This window comes from Ochlerotatus camptorhynchus, unplaced genomic scaffold (genome assembly GCF_037179485.1).
Source record: "Ochlerotatus camptorhynchus isolate MF236.1 unplaced genomic scaffold, CSIRO-AGI_Acam_v1.1 ptg000190l, whole genome shotgun sequence".
Taxonomy (NCBI): Eukaryota; Metazoa; Arthropoda; class Insecta; order Diptera; family Culicidae; genus Ochlerotatus; species Ochlerotatus camptorhynchus.
The window spans coordinates 79,048-95,355 of record NW_027040680.1 but is presented as its reverse complement, the minus strand read 5'-3'; the positions used below and the strand labels follow the sequence as shown (position 1 = coordinate 95,355).

The following is a 16,308-nucleotide window of genomic DNA, read 5'->3' as shown; positions in this document are numbered from 1 at the left end:
ATGCAAAACAACACGGTTATAGGAAGATCCTAGAACCATCGATCGAGGACTTAAAACTTTTGGAACAGGTTATTGTTGTCTACTATGTATAACAATGAACCGTGTTCTGTAGGGACACATACGACGTTTTTCAGTTATTCGGGTGCAAACTATTTCTACTTTGTATGCCAGGTATCAAGGAAAGATTTTCATGAAGACCCGTATACCAAGCTTCCAATAAGGGATCAACCTTGGTACGATACTAATATAAAAGCAGTCAGGAATGGATTTCTAGCCCCAACAGAATTAGACAACAGATGTGTCGTTCAGGCTCTCTGGAACTACATGTGATGGAATATGAAACGCACCTTTTAAAGTGGATTGCACACAACAACGTTCATCATTCACTCACATATGAAATCTGCCACGACCAACCTGGCCAGAACGCGCCCTAACCCTCACTGAACCAAAGGGCAGGGGATGAGATGTAAACAACCATGTCATGTAAAATTAAGTGCTTCGCGACTGAATGTACGTTTGATTGAGCTGAATTTCGCGTCTGTTATGACTCAATATAATATATGTCAGTCTCAGAGCACCTAAATTTAAATAAATTTGTCTAAAAAAAAAGAGACCCCGTACATTCCGGAATCCACGTAAATCAGGACCGCGTAAATTGCGAGTCCAGTGTACTATTGAACAATTTCTGAGTACTTATTTTATACGTGCGGCCCGTCACATGATTAATTCATTAGTTTTAATTAGTTTTAGCAACTTCACCGCAATGGCAAATCTCGATTATTTAAACAAAGCTGACAGTGTTTTGAAATTGAAATTTCATAAAACAGCTTGTTAAATGAGGGTCCAAGTTTCACCGAACGTTCAGCTGTCGAAAGGGCGGTAAAAAATTATCGAATTCGGTAATAATTTCTTAGTGTGTATGTAAGTAGTTGACAGGAAAATAAACAAACGTTAGACTCCTGTACGTATGCAACACCCTCGTCAGTGCTTTCGGAAGATAACGCTACACACAAACATTACAGTAAAAGCTTAATGGTAACAGATTTATTGCAAATAAATGATAACGGTTTCTTTTTGTTATTTTTTTCCTCCGAATGGAATCAATATGTAGATTGTTTTCCTCGCACAAAAACACACAGTAAAACAGCCCCGCTCACACTCAAGCCTTGCCCTTCGCTGCATCAATCATGTTCCTGGAAATGATCATTCGCTGAATCTGCGACGTACCCTCGTAAATCTGGTAGATCTTGGCATCGCGCATCAACTTTTCCACCGGGTACTCCGAGTTGAATCCATTTCCTCCGAAGATCTGCACCGCATCCGAAGCAACTCTGTTGGCCATATCGGCGGCGTAGCACTTAGCAATCGATGCGTAGTAGCTATTCCTTCGGCCCTGGTCCACCTCCCAAGCGGATTTCATCGTGATCAAACGAGCCGTTTCCACTCCGATAGCCATATCAGCCAACATGAAGGACACTGCCTGGTGGGCGGCAATTGGAACTCCGAAGGTCTTGCGTTCCAGCGAGTATTTCAATGCTTCATCGAGAGCACGCTGTGCCAAACCAACGGCTCCGGCGGCTACCGGTGGGCGAGTCTTGTCGAAGGTACCCATGGCAATCTTGAATCCATCTCCTTCCTTAAGCAGGACGTTCTCCACTGGCACTCGCACATCTTCGAATGTGATTCCTCGAGTGTCGGAAGCACGCTGGCCCATGTTCTGCTCCTTGCGACCGGGGGTCACTCCAGGGGTATCACGCTCTACAATGAATCCGGTGAACGCCTTCGATGCGGGGCATTTGGGATCCGGGTTGGTACGGGCCAGCACAAAGTACCAGTTGGCAACACCTCCGTTGGTGATCCACATCTTCTGTCCGTTGATGACGTACTCGTTGCCCTTCTTTTCGGCCCGAGTTTTAACTCCGTTGACGTCAGATCCGGCACCGGGTTCCGTCACGCAGTAAGCTGCCACTAGTGGTTCCTCTAGCAGACGACCCAAGTACTTTTTCTTCTGTGCATCATTACCGGCCAGGATGACGGGAGTTTGCTGAAAACGGGAACAATCAGTTAACCTATTGGGGATCAATGCAGTGAATTTGACTTACTCCAAGACCGCTGGCTTCGAGGGCTGTCATAATACCGGTGCAACCGTAGGCAAATTCCTCTGCGATAAGGCAGCTGGTGATGATCGACATATCAGTGCCACCTGTAATGGTAACGAAGATTTGTTTGAATTATGGTATACTTCGACGAATTTCTAGATTAAAGAGTTGGAAAGGTGTAGAAATAAAATATAGTAATAATAGATTATTACCATTTAGTTATATCAACATTCATTAGAAAATTCACATACCAAAAATTGTTCGTGGATGAAATCGATTTAAGAAAAAATGCAGCTGATCCAGCATGTTGGCAAAATTTAGCCAGCTTCTAACCAGCGTATCTAGGCTTCATATTCAACTGAGCGATCTTTTTTCTTCTCTCTGTTAAGCTGGTTTTGCTCAAAGCCTTTCATCAGTATTTTGGTTAATTTAAAATTATACTTCATTTCTCGATGAACATTTCACTGCACTGCAGCATTCAAAAAGAAGCAATTTCAGGTGAAATGGGGTATTAATTTCCGAGATGTGTGTAATTGAAAATTCGAAGTGAAGGTGTATATATAGCCTACGTGGTGGCGATTTGTGGACCTTAAAGGGAATCACCTTAGCGCTTTTTAACAGCTGTTATCCTGCTGTTTAGTGGTGTGCGAACTTGAAAGGTGCTTATTCTACCTTTTTCTGCACAGTTCAAAAAAGTAGTGTAAATTTCTGTCACTATGATGCACATAAATAAAGCGTCACATACCATACAAATTCACATTTCAGATCGTGTAAATTTATGAGGATTTTCATGAAATATTTTAAATATTGTATGCAACCATCCATCTTTGTAGGCAATACTTCTTGCAAGTTACTAGTTTACGTAAAAAGAAAGTTTACATGCTTCAATTTTAGCATGCATGGATATTTACATCACTATTAAAATTCATAATTTTTTGGTGTGTGGTTATCCAACAATCACTAGACAGCTTCTCTTGAAGCCGGGTTAAATATTGTTTACGCTTTTTTTGTTGGAGCAATTGATTGAGTTTATATTGCTTTGAGAATTATTTTCTAATTGAATTAATAAAGCTTGGATCACAGCCTTTGTTGCAAATATCAATATTGTTACTAACAATATTTTCTAAAAGGAAATCACCCTGATTATTGACTTCAGTGCTACTCCATACTGTATGGTGAGCATTCGCATCACATCCGAAAATGAACGGGTTGTTGTTCCTTTTACAATAAAAGATCCAGGAAAGACAGCGGAAGCCAGATACATTTCCTTCTCTACACGCGAAGTTGGAACCTGAGATTATAACAATCTCTTTTTTGGTTTTATTCTGTTATTGGTAAGAAATTAGTTTGCCATTGACGAGAATGGCTGCTCTTGGTGCTAGCTGATTCTTGTCGTACATCAACTTACCTCAATGACATTTATTTAAGGTCTGGGCCAACATAATGGGCAATATAATACGAACACCACTAACCATTGCACATTTCACTAACACCAATAAGCCCTTTGGCTCAGACCTTATATTAACGTCATTGAACTTACCTGACTGTGTAGGTATTCAGTTTGTTTGAGTAAATTTGTTATTGTTTTGACTTTAGTTTCCATAGCTATTCCTGTTGTTCGTACTATTGTCTTGGCAGTTGTTGTTGTTGATAATAATTTTATCTGCGTTATGATTGTTCATTGTGTGTTCAGTACAGTATTTGGTTTTACGATCACCCAAATTTATCATGTAATTTGAAATGTACTTATTTGTATGTAAATTGTTTGTTTTGTGACCCTTGTTAAGACCACGCTCTAATGGTACTGTACGAGAGGTTCTATGATAGTTGTTAGCATTTTGTCTGGACCCCACAGCATCTTTAGATCCAGAGCGTTGTTGAAAAGTAATCTGTGATCCTTGTATGGTGTTACTGGTTCCTTCGGGAATTTTACTAATTCCACCGATAAGCACAGTACTTTGCAATCTGAACTTCTCTTCTTACTTCCAGTACTCTTATGCTGTTCTAGATGGATCTTCAGCTGCTCATCCTTCTTGCCCCCATTCAGACCAAATATATATTGAAATGCAATATATGATAATAAATAAGTATGACAAATTACAAATAACCTTTTTTTTTGTGATTTAACTTTCTTTAACCGATAATATTTCAATGCCACTTATGCAAAAACTGTTGGAGATACAACGTACATCGGCTCACCCCTCATCCCACCGGCATCACTGGACTTGCCGTAGCAGTCGAGAAGTCTACACTAACATCGTGGCTGCTTGTAGAGAAGAAGCTTTTTTCATCCGTATGTGAACTTTTAAACGACGCGGTCACAATAAAACTAATGCTATAGTTTTTCGCTAAAAACTGAGTTTTATTTCGTTGTTGTGGCCAACAGGTTATGGGCCCAGTCACGGTATCTGCGGCGCGAAAGTAGTGAAAGTGCTTGATTGAACAGTATCCGTCTGAAATAGTGTGTTTACCCGTTTTCATTGTGCTAGTGCGAGAAAAGAACATTCAAGATGGCGGACGCAAAATTCGTAGTGGAAAAGTTAGGTGACGCCAACTATGCTACGTGGCGTTTCCGCATGGAGCTGATTTTGATCAAGGAGGAGTTGCACGAGATGCTTTCTTGCCAGAAGCCGGATCGTCCGGATGCCGTCTGGCTGGCAAAGGATGGAAAAGCTCGTGCAATAATCGGACTTGCATTGGAAAATAGTCAGCTTACGCACGTAATGAAAGCTCAGACAGCGAAAGAAATGTGGACAGCTTTGGAAAGTTTTCACCACCGGTCGTCATTGGTGAACAAAATTCATGTGCTGCGGCAGCTGCTACGCTTGCAGCTTGAGGAAGGTGGAAACATGGCGGATCACATTGCACGCGTGATGGAGTTATCACAACGTTTAGAGGCGATGGGTGAATCGTTGAACGGAATCTGGCCGGCGGCAATATTCCCCCTTATTCTGCGCCGCGAGTGAGGTGAGGTGACTCGCTGTCACTAGTGAGGTGACAAAAGTCACCGCGAGTGAGGTGACTCTTTGTGAAAATCAAATGGAAAGTCACCTCACTCGCGGTGACTTTTGTCACCTCACTAGTGACAGCGTGTCACCTCACCTCACTCGCGGCGCAGAATAAAGGGGATTATTGTCCAGTTTGCCACAGTCTTACGATGGCTTAATTGTCGCACTGGAAAGCAGAAAGGACGATGAGTTGGATTTGGAGTACGTCAAAGGAAAGCTCTTGGATGAGTGGAGGAGGCGGAACGAACTTGCAGCTCATCAAAACAAAGCTTTGAAAGTGGACGGCGGAAAATTTTCTGGAAAGCCGGAAACGAAGAAAACGTGCCATTATTGTAAGATGGAAGGGCATTTTCGTAAGGATTGCTGGAAGCTGGCGGAGGATCGTAAGGAGAAGGAGCGGAAGGAAAAATACCAGAAGGCGAAGCTGGTGAAAGAAGACGAAGAAAGCGAAGAATTTTGTTTTATCAGTGGAAGTCAGAGTGGCGGTACTACGTGGTATCTGGATTCGGGAGCCACGTCCCATATGGCGAGCGATATTTCGAATTTCAAGACAACGGTGTCAAGTGTTGGTGCGTCGATTACGCTGGCGGATGGAAGTAAGGTTTCATGGAGCGGATCTGGCGATGCACGGTTGACTACCGTCGATGGAGAAGGAAATCCTCGGAAGATTCTGGTAGTTCTGCATGTGCCATCTCTAAAGGGAAATCTACTTTCGGTCAGTAGGATGGCGGATGAAGGTTGTGTTATTATTTTCAACAAAGCTGGGTGCAAAGTGGTCAAAAATGGTGATGTCATCGCTGTTGGAGAACGAAAGGCAAGTTTATACCAACTAAAGGAACATGGGAAGGCTATGTTGGCTGCGGTTCAACATCAAGACAACTGTCAGCACATGTGGCACCGCAAGTTTGGCCATCGCGAACCCGGAGCTATCAAACGCATCGTACGAGAGGAATTGGGAACGAATCTGGATTTAGTTGATTGTGGAATCCGATCGGTTTGCAAAGTCTGCTGCGAAGGAAAAATGAGCAGAGCATCGTTTCCAGCATCCGAAACAAAAACAAAGGCTGTTTAGATCTGGTGCACACCGATCTATGTGGACCGCTGGAAGTGCCCACCCCACGAGGAAATCGCTTTATAATGACCATGATCGACGATTTCTCTCGTTTCACCACAGTGTACCTGTTGAAACAGAAAAGTGAAGCAGAAGAAAGGATCAAGGAGTTTGTGAATCTTGTGTGCAACCAGTTTGGAAAGAAGCCCAAGATTATTCGAGCGGACAATGGTGGGGAGTACTCGGGGCAGTCGCTACAGCGTTTTTTGAAGGACAACGGAATCATTCTCCAGCAGACAGTACCATACAGTCCTCAGCAGAACGGAGTTGCTGAGAGAAAGAACCGGAGTTTGACAGAAATGATGCGCTGCTTGCTAGCCGAGGCTGGAATATGGACAAGAGGTACTGGGGCGAGGCGGTGATGACGGCGAATTTTTTGCAAAACCGGCTTCCCTCTGCCCCCATCCCTAGAACGCCATACGAGCTGTGGACGGGTAAGTTGCCAAATTATAAGCATTTACATGTATTTGGCTGCGAGGCCCTGGTGGACGTACCCAAAGAGAAGCACCAAAAGTGTGATGTTAAGGCTGTACGAATGACTTTTGTCGGGTACGACGAACATCGAAAAGGATTTCGATTCTTGGACCAAAGCAAGGACACAATCCATGTCAGTCGAGACGCTAAGTTTTGCGACACTGAAGTTGCTAACGAGTTGGTTCGGTTGGTTGGTTCGTGACTTACAAATTCCTCTGGAATGGAAGTGAGCTTGGATGAAGGGAACAGGATTCAGGAACGGAACCTTTCTCAGGAGGATCAGTCCATGTTGGATCTTGCGGGAAATGACATCGTGGAGGACGTAGAATCATCATATGACGGTGCGTCAAGTGAGGAGGAGGATTTCGTGGGATTCCCACGACGATCATCTCGAAACAACAAAGGAATTCCACCGGCGCGTTTTTGCTATGATTCGAAACTGGCCAAGTCGGATGAAGTCGAGCCAGCAAGTTTTGAGGAAGCTATGACGAGATCGGACAAAGATCTGTGGATGGAAGCAATGAACAGTGAAATTAGTTCGCACCATGCAAACCAGACCTGGGAGTTGGTCGAGCCGCCAGAGAAGAAGAAGGTCGTTGGTTGCAGGTGGGTATTTAAGCTTAAACGGAACGCTTCTGGGGAGGTTGTTAAATACAAGGCGAGATTAGTGGCGCAGGGATTTAGCCAACGTTACGGGTACGACTACGATGAAGTCTTTGCACCCGTTGCAAGACAAGCAACACTTCGTACGCTTCTGGCTGTGGCCGCTAATCGAAGCATGTCGCTTAAACGCCTGGATGTGAAGACGGCCTATCTATACGGCAAATGGAGGAGGAAATTCATATGCGTCAGCCACCCGGTTTCGTACCTGCAGGAAAGGAGAAATTAGTATGCCGCTTGCGAAAGAGTGTATATGGTTTGAAGCAGTCAGCGCGTTGCTGGAACAAACGTATTCACGAGGTTTTATTTCAAGCAGGATTCCAGCTAGGAGGAGCAGACCTCTGTCTGTACTTTAAAATCGTTGACGGAAAGCGGATTTATGTCTTGATTTACGTCGATGACATTCTTGTCGCCTGTGAAGATGGAAAGCATGTTGAAGGAGTTCACCGTGAGCTGAAGAAGCACTTCGAGATAACCGAGCTGGGAGATCTTCGCAATTTCCTGGGAATGGAGATAGCTGTTGAAAATGGAGGGTACTCAATTAGCCTCAAGGGTTATATTGAGAACCTTGCTGGAAAGTATGGCCTTTCAGACTCGAAACCAGTGAAGACGCCGATGGATCCGGGATACGCGAAGGATACAGGAAGCAGCAAACCTCTTGAAGACGACAGTGATTACCGAAGTTTGGTGGGGGCTCTTCTCTATGTTTCCGTGAACAGCCGGCCGGACATCGCTGTGAGCATGTCGATCCTCGGACAGAAAGTAAGTTCTCCTACACAAGCGGACTGGTCAGCAGCCAAAAGAGTTCTGAAGTACCTGCACACAACGAGCATTTCAAAGTTGACTTTTGATGGAAATAATCACCGCTTGCTGGGTTTTGCTGATGCTGACTGGGCGGGTGATTCAACAACACGCAAGTCTACGACTGGTTACGTTTTTCTGTATGGCGGTGGTGCAATTACTTGGTGCAGTCGCAAGCAAAAATGCGTTTCATTATCATCAATGGGAGCTGAATATATTGCACTCAGCGAAGCGTGCCAGGAAGCGGTGTGGCTTCGGCAGTTACTACGGGATTTCAACGAAGAACAGAACAGTGCCACCATCATAAATGAAGACAATCAGGGGTGTATTTCCTTTGTAAGTGCTGGCCGGACGTCGAAGAGATCCAAGCATATAGAGACACGTCAGTTCTTCGTGAAGGATGTTTGCGATCGTGGAGATGTGAAGCTGCAGTATTGCCCGTCGGAGCGGAATACAGCGGACTTATTCACGAAACCGCTCGGCATATTGAAGTTGGTGAATCATAGTGAATCTCTGGGTTTGTCTTCAGCATAGAACAGCCGATACGTTGAGGAGGAGTGTTGGAGATACAACGTACATCGGCTCACCCCTCATCCCACCGGCATCACTGGACTTGCCGTAGCAGTCGAGAAGTCTACACTAACATCGTGGCTGCTTGTAGAGAAGAAGCTTTTTTCATTCGTATGTGAACTTTTAAACGACGCGGTCACAATAAAACTAATGCTATAGTTTTTCGCTAAAAACTGAGTTTTATTTCGTTGTTGTGGCCAACAAAAACATGCGTCGGAAAGGAGCTGTTTTGAACTTTTAATCAAGTTGTGCTCAGTGAGACTCCATCTACATTTAAAACTAATTCGACATGTAGCTGATTAATGGTGTTTTTTTCCAAGATTCTCCATTCATCAGTATTTAATCCTACATTTTAATACGTAATACGTTAATCCTCCGAGCAGGCAGTATACCTCTCGGAGGCAAAAAAAAACAACAGTGAACTAAGGGTAATTGCAATGTTTTAATTATACTCCGGAAAACTTTTCGCCTAGCCGATTTCCACCACCGTTCACACCACAAGGTAGGGCGATGCATGCTGGCCGAAAGAGTGACATTAACAGGATAGAATAATTTCAAGACAAGGAATATTTTTCTCGTCCACAGCAGTAACTTCTATTTCTCCCAAGATGGTAATGGTAGAAATTACGCTTTTCAGCCACACACATAGAAAAATTCATGTAAATTTGGTATTTCTAAGTGTGCAGTCAGCTGGTTCCTGATGCAGACGACAACTAGATACCTCATCCTAAAAAAAACATTGTCCATACAATCCAAAATTGCGTATGGCAACCAACTGTTGTGTGGAAAATTCAACTTTAGGGTAGTTTTCCGGAATGATTCCTACATTAACACTCTTCACCACATCACGATAAAGAGGTTTAGTAGTTCAACTGCCGACAATAGTCACACTAATCTGAGCAGTTCTGAGCGTTGTGAAAACATTTTCAAACAGTTTTAGACAATTCTGTCGTTTCTGTGGATAGAGAAGCAAGCAGCAGATAAATGTTAACATAGAAACACGTAATATATGTGCGTGACGCTGATAAAATGCTAATAGAAGCGCGGACGCTGCTTAGATTGACGAGAATACGTTATTTCCCCTACTAAGTACTTTCCTGAATATAAGTATATGCTCCTTTTAAATTCTCTAAAGGAGATTTTTTTATTACTATCGGACAGGTTAAGGCCTAATTTTGAAGGAGTATTCAACTTCTAGATAGAGAAATGATTTCATAATCATGAAATGATCATCAAACTATCAGTATACTATCCTCTCGTATGAGTTAAACATACTGTCGAGAAGAGACGAACCAGCCAGCAGATTATTAGTAGGAATCTACTACGGTGCAGTCGGCACAAAAATAAACTAGAAATATGTTAGTACACTAATGGAAGAGATGTAGCTTTTTATGAAGGAAATCTTTATTATTCGTCAAGATTCTATTTTAATTTCTTACATTACCTATGCCAAACAACTATTACACCAAACAACTTTTTGTCAAATGACCATTACGCCAATCGACTTGATGTAAAATGACCTACAACCGTAGCGAATATTGTATTGACTAAATACGTTACCCCGTACCGTCCATTGCCCTCCCTTAGAGGTATCTACTTCAACTGCATGAAAGAACCCCTTCCATGTGGCCTATACCCTCCACGAGTGCTGCACATAACGCTTGGCTTAATTAATGCCATTTACAAAAGCGTTGAAAGCATTGATGCCGAAGTAGCCAAGCCGTGAGCCATAAGAAGCAGAGTAGCACCATACACAACCAATATGGATTCACCGGCAAAAAATGCCATAAGCCTATTGAACATAGTTCAATTCTCAGCATGGATGGATCGGTTGGGTTATTACGAAAGGTATCAATACCGTATCTCTAACATAGAGATGACCGATTTTAAGTTTAAGTTTTTCGAACGCTTGAGCAGGTTTCAGCTATTCTTCGAAGATATGCTAGACCTAGAATACGAGCAGCACATCGATCGATTTTATGAATCCTGAAGAGAAACAATACTTCACAACAGTTTAAAGCTTCATATTTTGAGGGTTCACGTTCCACAATTTAGGAAAGCAATGCAGTCTGCTTTGGGAAACGTTTAGTGAACAAGCTACCAAATCTGTTCATTTTATCTTTTCTACGGCCTGGGATAGATAAGGTGTCAGAATCATATGAGAATTATGAGAAAATTGACACGTTTTTAATTTTGCTGCTGATTTTCATTTGGTGATTTTAACCACTTTAATCATGTTTAAACAAACTTCCGATTGTTCAATTGTTCAAAATCTCATGGACGGGATCGTCATTGATCAAACCATGGTGGATGATAAGTGAAAAAAGAAAAAGAAAAAAAGGAATATCCAGGAGCGGTGTTTGTTGGGTGCTGTCTTAGCTGATGGGCATCCCAAGATGGTCACAATGGTGTGAATCCAGCAGGCTTATAGTGATACCGAGAGATGCCGGATTGCTTAATTTGATGCATCTCTTTCCGAGGGCTGGCAACGAGTACCGGTTTTCCTTAATCAAGATCCAAGAAAGTTTTTTGAACTGTATTCGGGAGCTTCAAGGATTATTCGGGTGAGATCCTTTCTTTTTATTTATTTAGTTCTTAACATTATGTTCCACATAAATTTCACTAATACAGTACTAAGAAAACAAATTGAGGAACTCGGCTTGCTGATAGGCTGCATAAGATCGTGGGTTTATTATCAAATTCCTCAAAAAAAACATATGCTTTTGTTTGCATCGCCTGGTTGAGGCGTATCCCGACCTAATACCACAGACAAACAGGCATAACACTCGCAAGTTGTTCATCGAACAAGCATTTAACGGTCAATTTAAAAGTATCGTAGTTGGTAGTACCGCCACCTGTGGCGCGCATAGTCAATTTCCTTGCGTTTGACGTTTACACACTACCGCCATCTGTTCAGCGTACTACCCACCACAGTGTACTCAACAGATGGTGGTAATGTTATAGCGACGATGATTTACAATGAGAAATATTCAATGTGTTATGTCTGTTTGTCTGTGCTAATACCGTACCCAATCATCCAACTCCGTAGTACTTATGATGGTGTCACTAATTCGGTGGCCTATCGTTGAGTAAGTACTACATCAAAATTTCCTTTCCTATCCCTAGTAAGGGTAAATATAGGCACACAAAAGGAAAAGTTCGCAAGTCATTGGGAGTTTTAGCGAACTTTTCCTGTAGATTGATGAGAGACCCGTTTTTTTTCAGTGTTTACACAAGGGAAGATAGAACTAGGGTTCCTTCTTCCTTTTTCTTTCTCATACGGCTTTTTATTACATTTTTTTCTTTTCAGAAAGCGGGTAATGGTGCTATAACCATAAGTCATATAGGGCTAAGACAAGAGCTAGGGCTCATGTCCCAACCACTCGAGGAAATGGAGCATCACGGTACGGTACGAGATGTCCACGTTTCATCCATTTATTGGAGTCTGAAGCATCGTGTTTAAATCTTTGAATTAGACAGGCCCGATGTTTCTGAATCACCTTGCCCCTTAAATGCTGCACAGTAGACCTGGCCGTTTTGATATATTTTGCGCACCTTTGATGTAAAAATATACCAAACAGACAAGAAAAAGGATGGAGGAATAACATTTTCCAGGATGCTTTCATGAACTGGCTGTGTTGGTGTTAGATAAGATTAGATTTGATTAGCCCAAGCAACACACATGTTCTATAACGGTTTATAGCACCTATGTATGACTGGTTTTGGTTGTAAAGCAGTTTACTCAACATAATTCAATGAATTTGTGTTACTTGGGAGACAGAATCATCTGACAATTATGATAATGCATTACTACACTCTGAGGAAGTACAATAGATCCCATATTTAAGTAGGATTAAAATAAATTGGTAATAAATAAGAAATAGTCTAATTATGAGCATGGCAATTTCAGAAAATTTCGAACGTATTTATAAAAATAAGAAAACTATAACGAATGTTTCATGAACTATGAGTCTTCAATTTATGAAAGAAGATTAAATTCAGCATGTTGTACCCTCTTCCATTGTTCACTTCTTTATTGGTTAGATTTATGAGCAAAACTCCCATTTGTACGGTCCTGAAATAGTGATAAGATTTTTGCTTATACCGTGGATTCCCAGTAATCTGACCATTTCTAAACACTTTTTAATTTGAATCCCACTATTGTGCACGCCGTGCAAAACAGCAAATAAGGCTACCAGAAACATGCATTTCTGATGCTGATAGGGTTACTAGAAGTAAAAATTAAAAATGTACCATTTTTTTTCTTTGATTTGTTTTCCGTCGATCTTGTTTTCCGTACTGAGTACCAATGCTACCTATGCCAGCTCCCACACCTGGACCCTACCTATCGACCCATCAACTCATAGACCGGGGACCAATGGCTTTACTTCCCTTCCGAAGGAAGACGTGATCAGAGATTTTGTGCCTCAGAAAATCCCGGCGGCACCGACTGGGATTGAACCCAGGCCTATTGTGGAGAGATCACATTATGCAAGTGTCGTTAAGATTAGCGGGCGTCCACGGTACAAGTTTCATCTCAACGTTATGACCAGTCTTGTAAGTGTTCACCGTATTCGACATATTTTCTGTGATAATCGACTGCCTTTGCTGCCGACACTTACAAAAAAAGCTATAAAATTACAGTACCAAACTAAAATGTCATATGACAGGCTCTGTCATACGACACTGTTGCCGAAGACCGTCACGAATGTATGTATTTTAGTTTTTCTCATAATAAGAGCTGCTGATGTTGTGCTTGTGTGAATTCTGAAAATAGCAAGCAACGATGTCCTAGTAATAACATTTCTGATCAGAAATGGTTTAATTTACACCACATTCAGGAATTAGAACGAAATCACACATGTCATATGATAGTTATTTGAAAATTTTCTTTTTGCTCGAATGTTATTCTACCGTTTGTGTTGTGTAAGAGAGACGACGACAGAGCCTGAGAGTACACGGGGAATGAAAACAACATTTGAGTTTAGTTTACTCATAATCGCCAAAAGTGCAGGAACTCAGCGATGAGTAAATTTGCCTCATGTTTTCCCAGGATTTTCCAGGGAACAATTCCCGAATTTGAGAAAAGTAAAGATTGGATTCACTCAGTCTATTGGTACTACTGCGAGACTGAATAAAGTTTTCGTCAATTTCTTCATTTTCCGGCAGATTTTTTAGATTTTCCACAGGAAACCATGAGACAAATTTACTCATCGCTGAGTTCCTGTCACGCACGACAACAAAGCGAGTGTCGTAAAAAACGTCAACAGTTTCAACCCCTAGTTATGACAATCAAAAATGTTCGGGATCCCTAGCTGCACTATTTCCAAATAGGTAAATGAAAGGTAAAAGCCATATTTTAAAATAGTGACGAATTCAGCGATACACAGCAAAAAATTAATTTTATATCACATCAAAGTGGATGCACATCAATCTTGTCAAAAATATGGTGTAATATTACTTGCCAAAAATGACAAAATTATCATTACTACAGTGCATGAACTGGCATTACACTGCTTTTACTGCATTTTTTATTTTTATGGCCATAAAAATTACATGAGATTTTCGACATGATTGAAGCGCATCCTCTTGGATGTAATACTAAAATTTATTTTTTGCTGTGTACTTATTTTTTTTTTTGTAATAATATTGTTCTGCCGTTTTATGTTCAGTTTCCAACTCTCTGAATCCATAGTCTTATTTAAGTACTTACCAATATCAGTCGGAATATGGTTATTCATCAGACCCAGTTCCCAGGCCTTGCGGACGACGGGCCACGGGTATTCGCCGGTCTTGTCGTAGTGAGCCGCAACCGGAATGATTTCCTCGCGGACAAACTTCTTGGTCATGTCGACGATTTCGTTCTGCTCATCAGTCAGTGCGAAGCACGGTCCCATCGAAGATCCCTCGACGGCGGGAGCTGCCTTCGAAGACAGGGCACGGCATGCCGGACGGACGGCCGATTTGATGAGCTATGTAGCACAAAGATTATATTGATACGGTTGAATTAAGCTAAGTAGGTAAATATCAACAATGATTGAATGCGGATGAAAAAGTAAACTGCGGCACGAGTTGCGGCTCTACTTCGAGCCAATTCCGTCCATGATGAGGTAGGCAACTTTGCTTATCAGCAATCGGAAGGGTAGACAAAGTCTGAAGTATCAATCATAGATAAGCACCAGGCACCATGAAGCGTAACAATTTGGTACCGAAAACAGTTTAACTCGCTTTGATAACGTGTGTACTTGGGGAGGGATTTGCAGAAATTAAATTGAATAGCATATGATTAGATATTAAATACTCAAAAATATAAATTTAATTCGAGAAACTTCCGGCTGAGATAAGCTCAAGGAAGTCCTAATTTGTAACATTGACGGGTTATTTAAATAAAGAAGAAATAAACAACTAGGTCAGTGTTTCAACTATTGATTACACGAATAAGAAATTTAACCTCCAGAGTCCTTTGCGAATAAAAAAAATGTCAAAACAAGTTTATATATGCCATCCATTTTGCAACATCTCTCTCTCCACTTTGTTTCAAGATAGAGGGTTCAATGTCCAAAGTCCGCGAGATCACTGTCTACGTGTAGTGACACTTCACCGCACTCCCTAGTGTGGCAGATTACACTTTCCTTCTATTATCTAACTTACCTGGGACAGAGCAGCCATTCTCACGCAATCGGTAATACAAATATTTAACAAGAAATGCGTGGAAAAACACCAACAAGTATTTACTAAATATATGCTAACTGTTAGTACGGTTATTTTTTGTAAATCACTACGTAATCACCGGAGTACGACCTACTCGAGCAAAGTGTTACCAATGAATGAATGCTGTGAGCGAAACGATAGCTTGTTCACTGGGAATTGTGTTCGTGTGTAACATAGTTGGTTACTTCATGGCAATTACTGTAGGTATATTGTTGAAAACCACGATGGAAAATGAACAGGTGGGCAGGAACTCACAGTCTCCCAGTGTTGGTGAGTTCTTTGCCGTTAATGTTCACGAAAAGTTCACTATTTTGCTATACAGAAATTCAAAACAAAAATTTTATCTGCGGATTTGAACAGTTTTTGACCTGTTTCATACTACCGGAAGGTGTATGCTGGTCACAAATGCCGTGCCAAACTGATTTCCTACTCAATTAATCCACGATGGAAAATACATAGGTGTAACAGTCGGAAGAAGTGTTAGTTTGTTTACTTAAATGAACCATGCCCATTTTCTTATGGCATGTTTGCTATACGAAATGCGCCTCGTGTTTATTAGCGAATTTCACATCAAAGATTGATTAATTGAGTAGGAAATCAGTTTGGCACGGCATTTGTGACCAGCATACACCTTCCGGTAGTATGAAACAGGTCAAAAACTGTTCAAATCCGCAGATAAAATTTTTGTTTTGAATTTCTGTATAGCAAAATAGTGAACTTTTCGTGAACATTAACGGCAAAGAACTCACCAACACTGGGAGACTGTGAGTTCCTGCCCACCTGTTCATTTTCCATCGTGCAATTAATCAATCTTTGATGTGAAATTCGCTAATAAACACGAGGCGCATTTCGTATAGCAAACATGCCATAAGAA

General features: G+C 41.6%; 1 protein-coding gene across 1 annotated transcript; it reads right to left on the bottom strand.

Annotated features, from left to right (window-relative positions):
* Positions 1-1,086: 1,086 nt before the first annotated feature.
* Positions 1,087-15,521, bottom strand: LOC135702272 (medium-chain specific acyl-CoA dehydrogenase, mitochondrial-like). The gene is made up of 4 exons (XM_065223296.1): positions 15,375-15,521; positions 14,437-14,695; positions 2,103-2,203; positions 1,087-2,044 (listed from the first exon to the last, which is right to left on the bottom strand). The coding sequence occupies exons 1-4, from the start codon at positions 15,390-15,392 to the stop codon at positions 1,160-1,162; spliced, it is 1,263 nt and encodes a 420-aa protein (XP_065079368.1). The 5' UTR covers positions 15,393-15,521; the 3' UTR covers positions 1,087-1,159.
* Between the last annotated feature and the right edge of the window lie 787 nt (positions 15,522-16,308).

Bases quoted from the DNA above. Each gene is read 5' to 3' on its own strand.
- LOC135702272 (XM_065223296.1), bottom strand. The intron at 2,204-14,436 runs GTAAGTACTTAA...TTACCATTACAG, and splicing joins CCATATTCCGACTGATATTG to GTGGCACTGATATGTCGATC. The intron at 2,045-2,102 runs GTAAGTCAAATT...TCCCGTTTTCAG, and splicing joins TCGAAGCCAGCGGTCTTGGA to CAAACTCCCGTCATCCTGGC.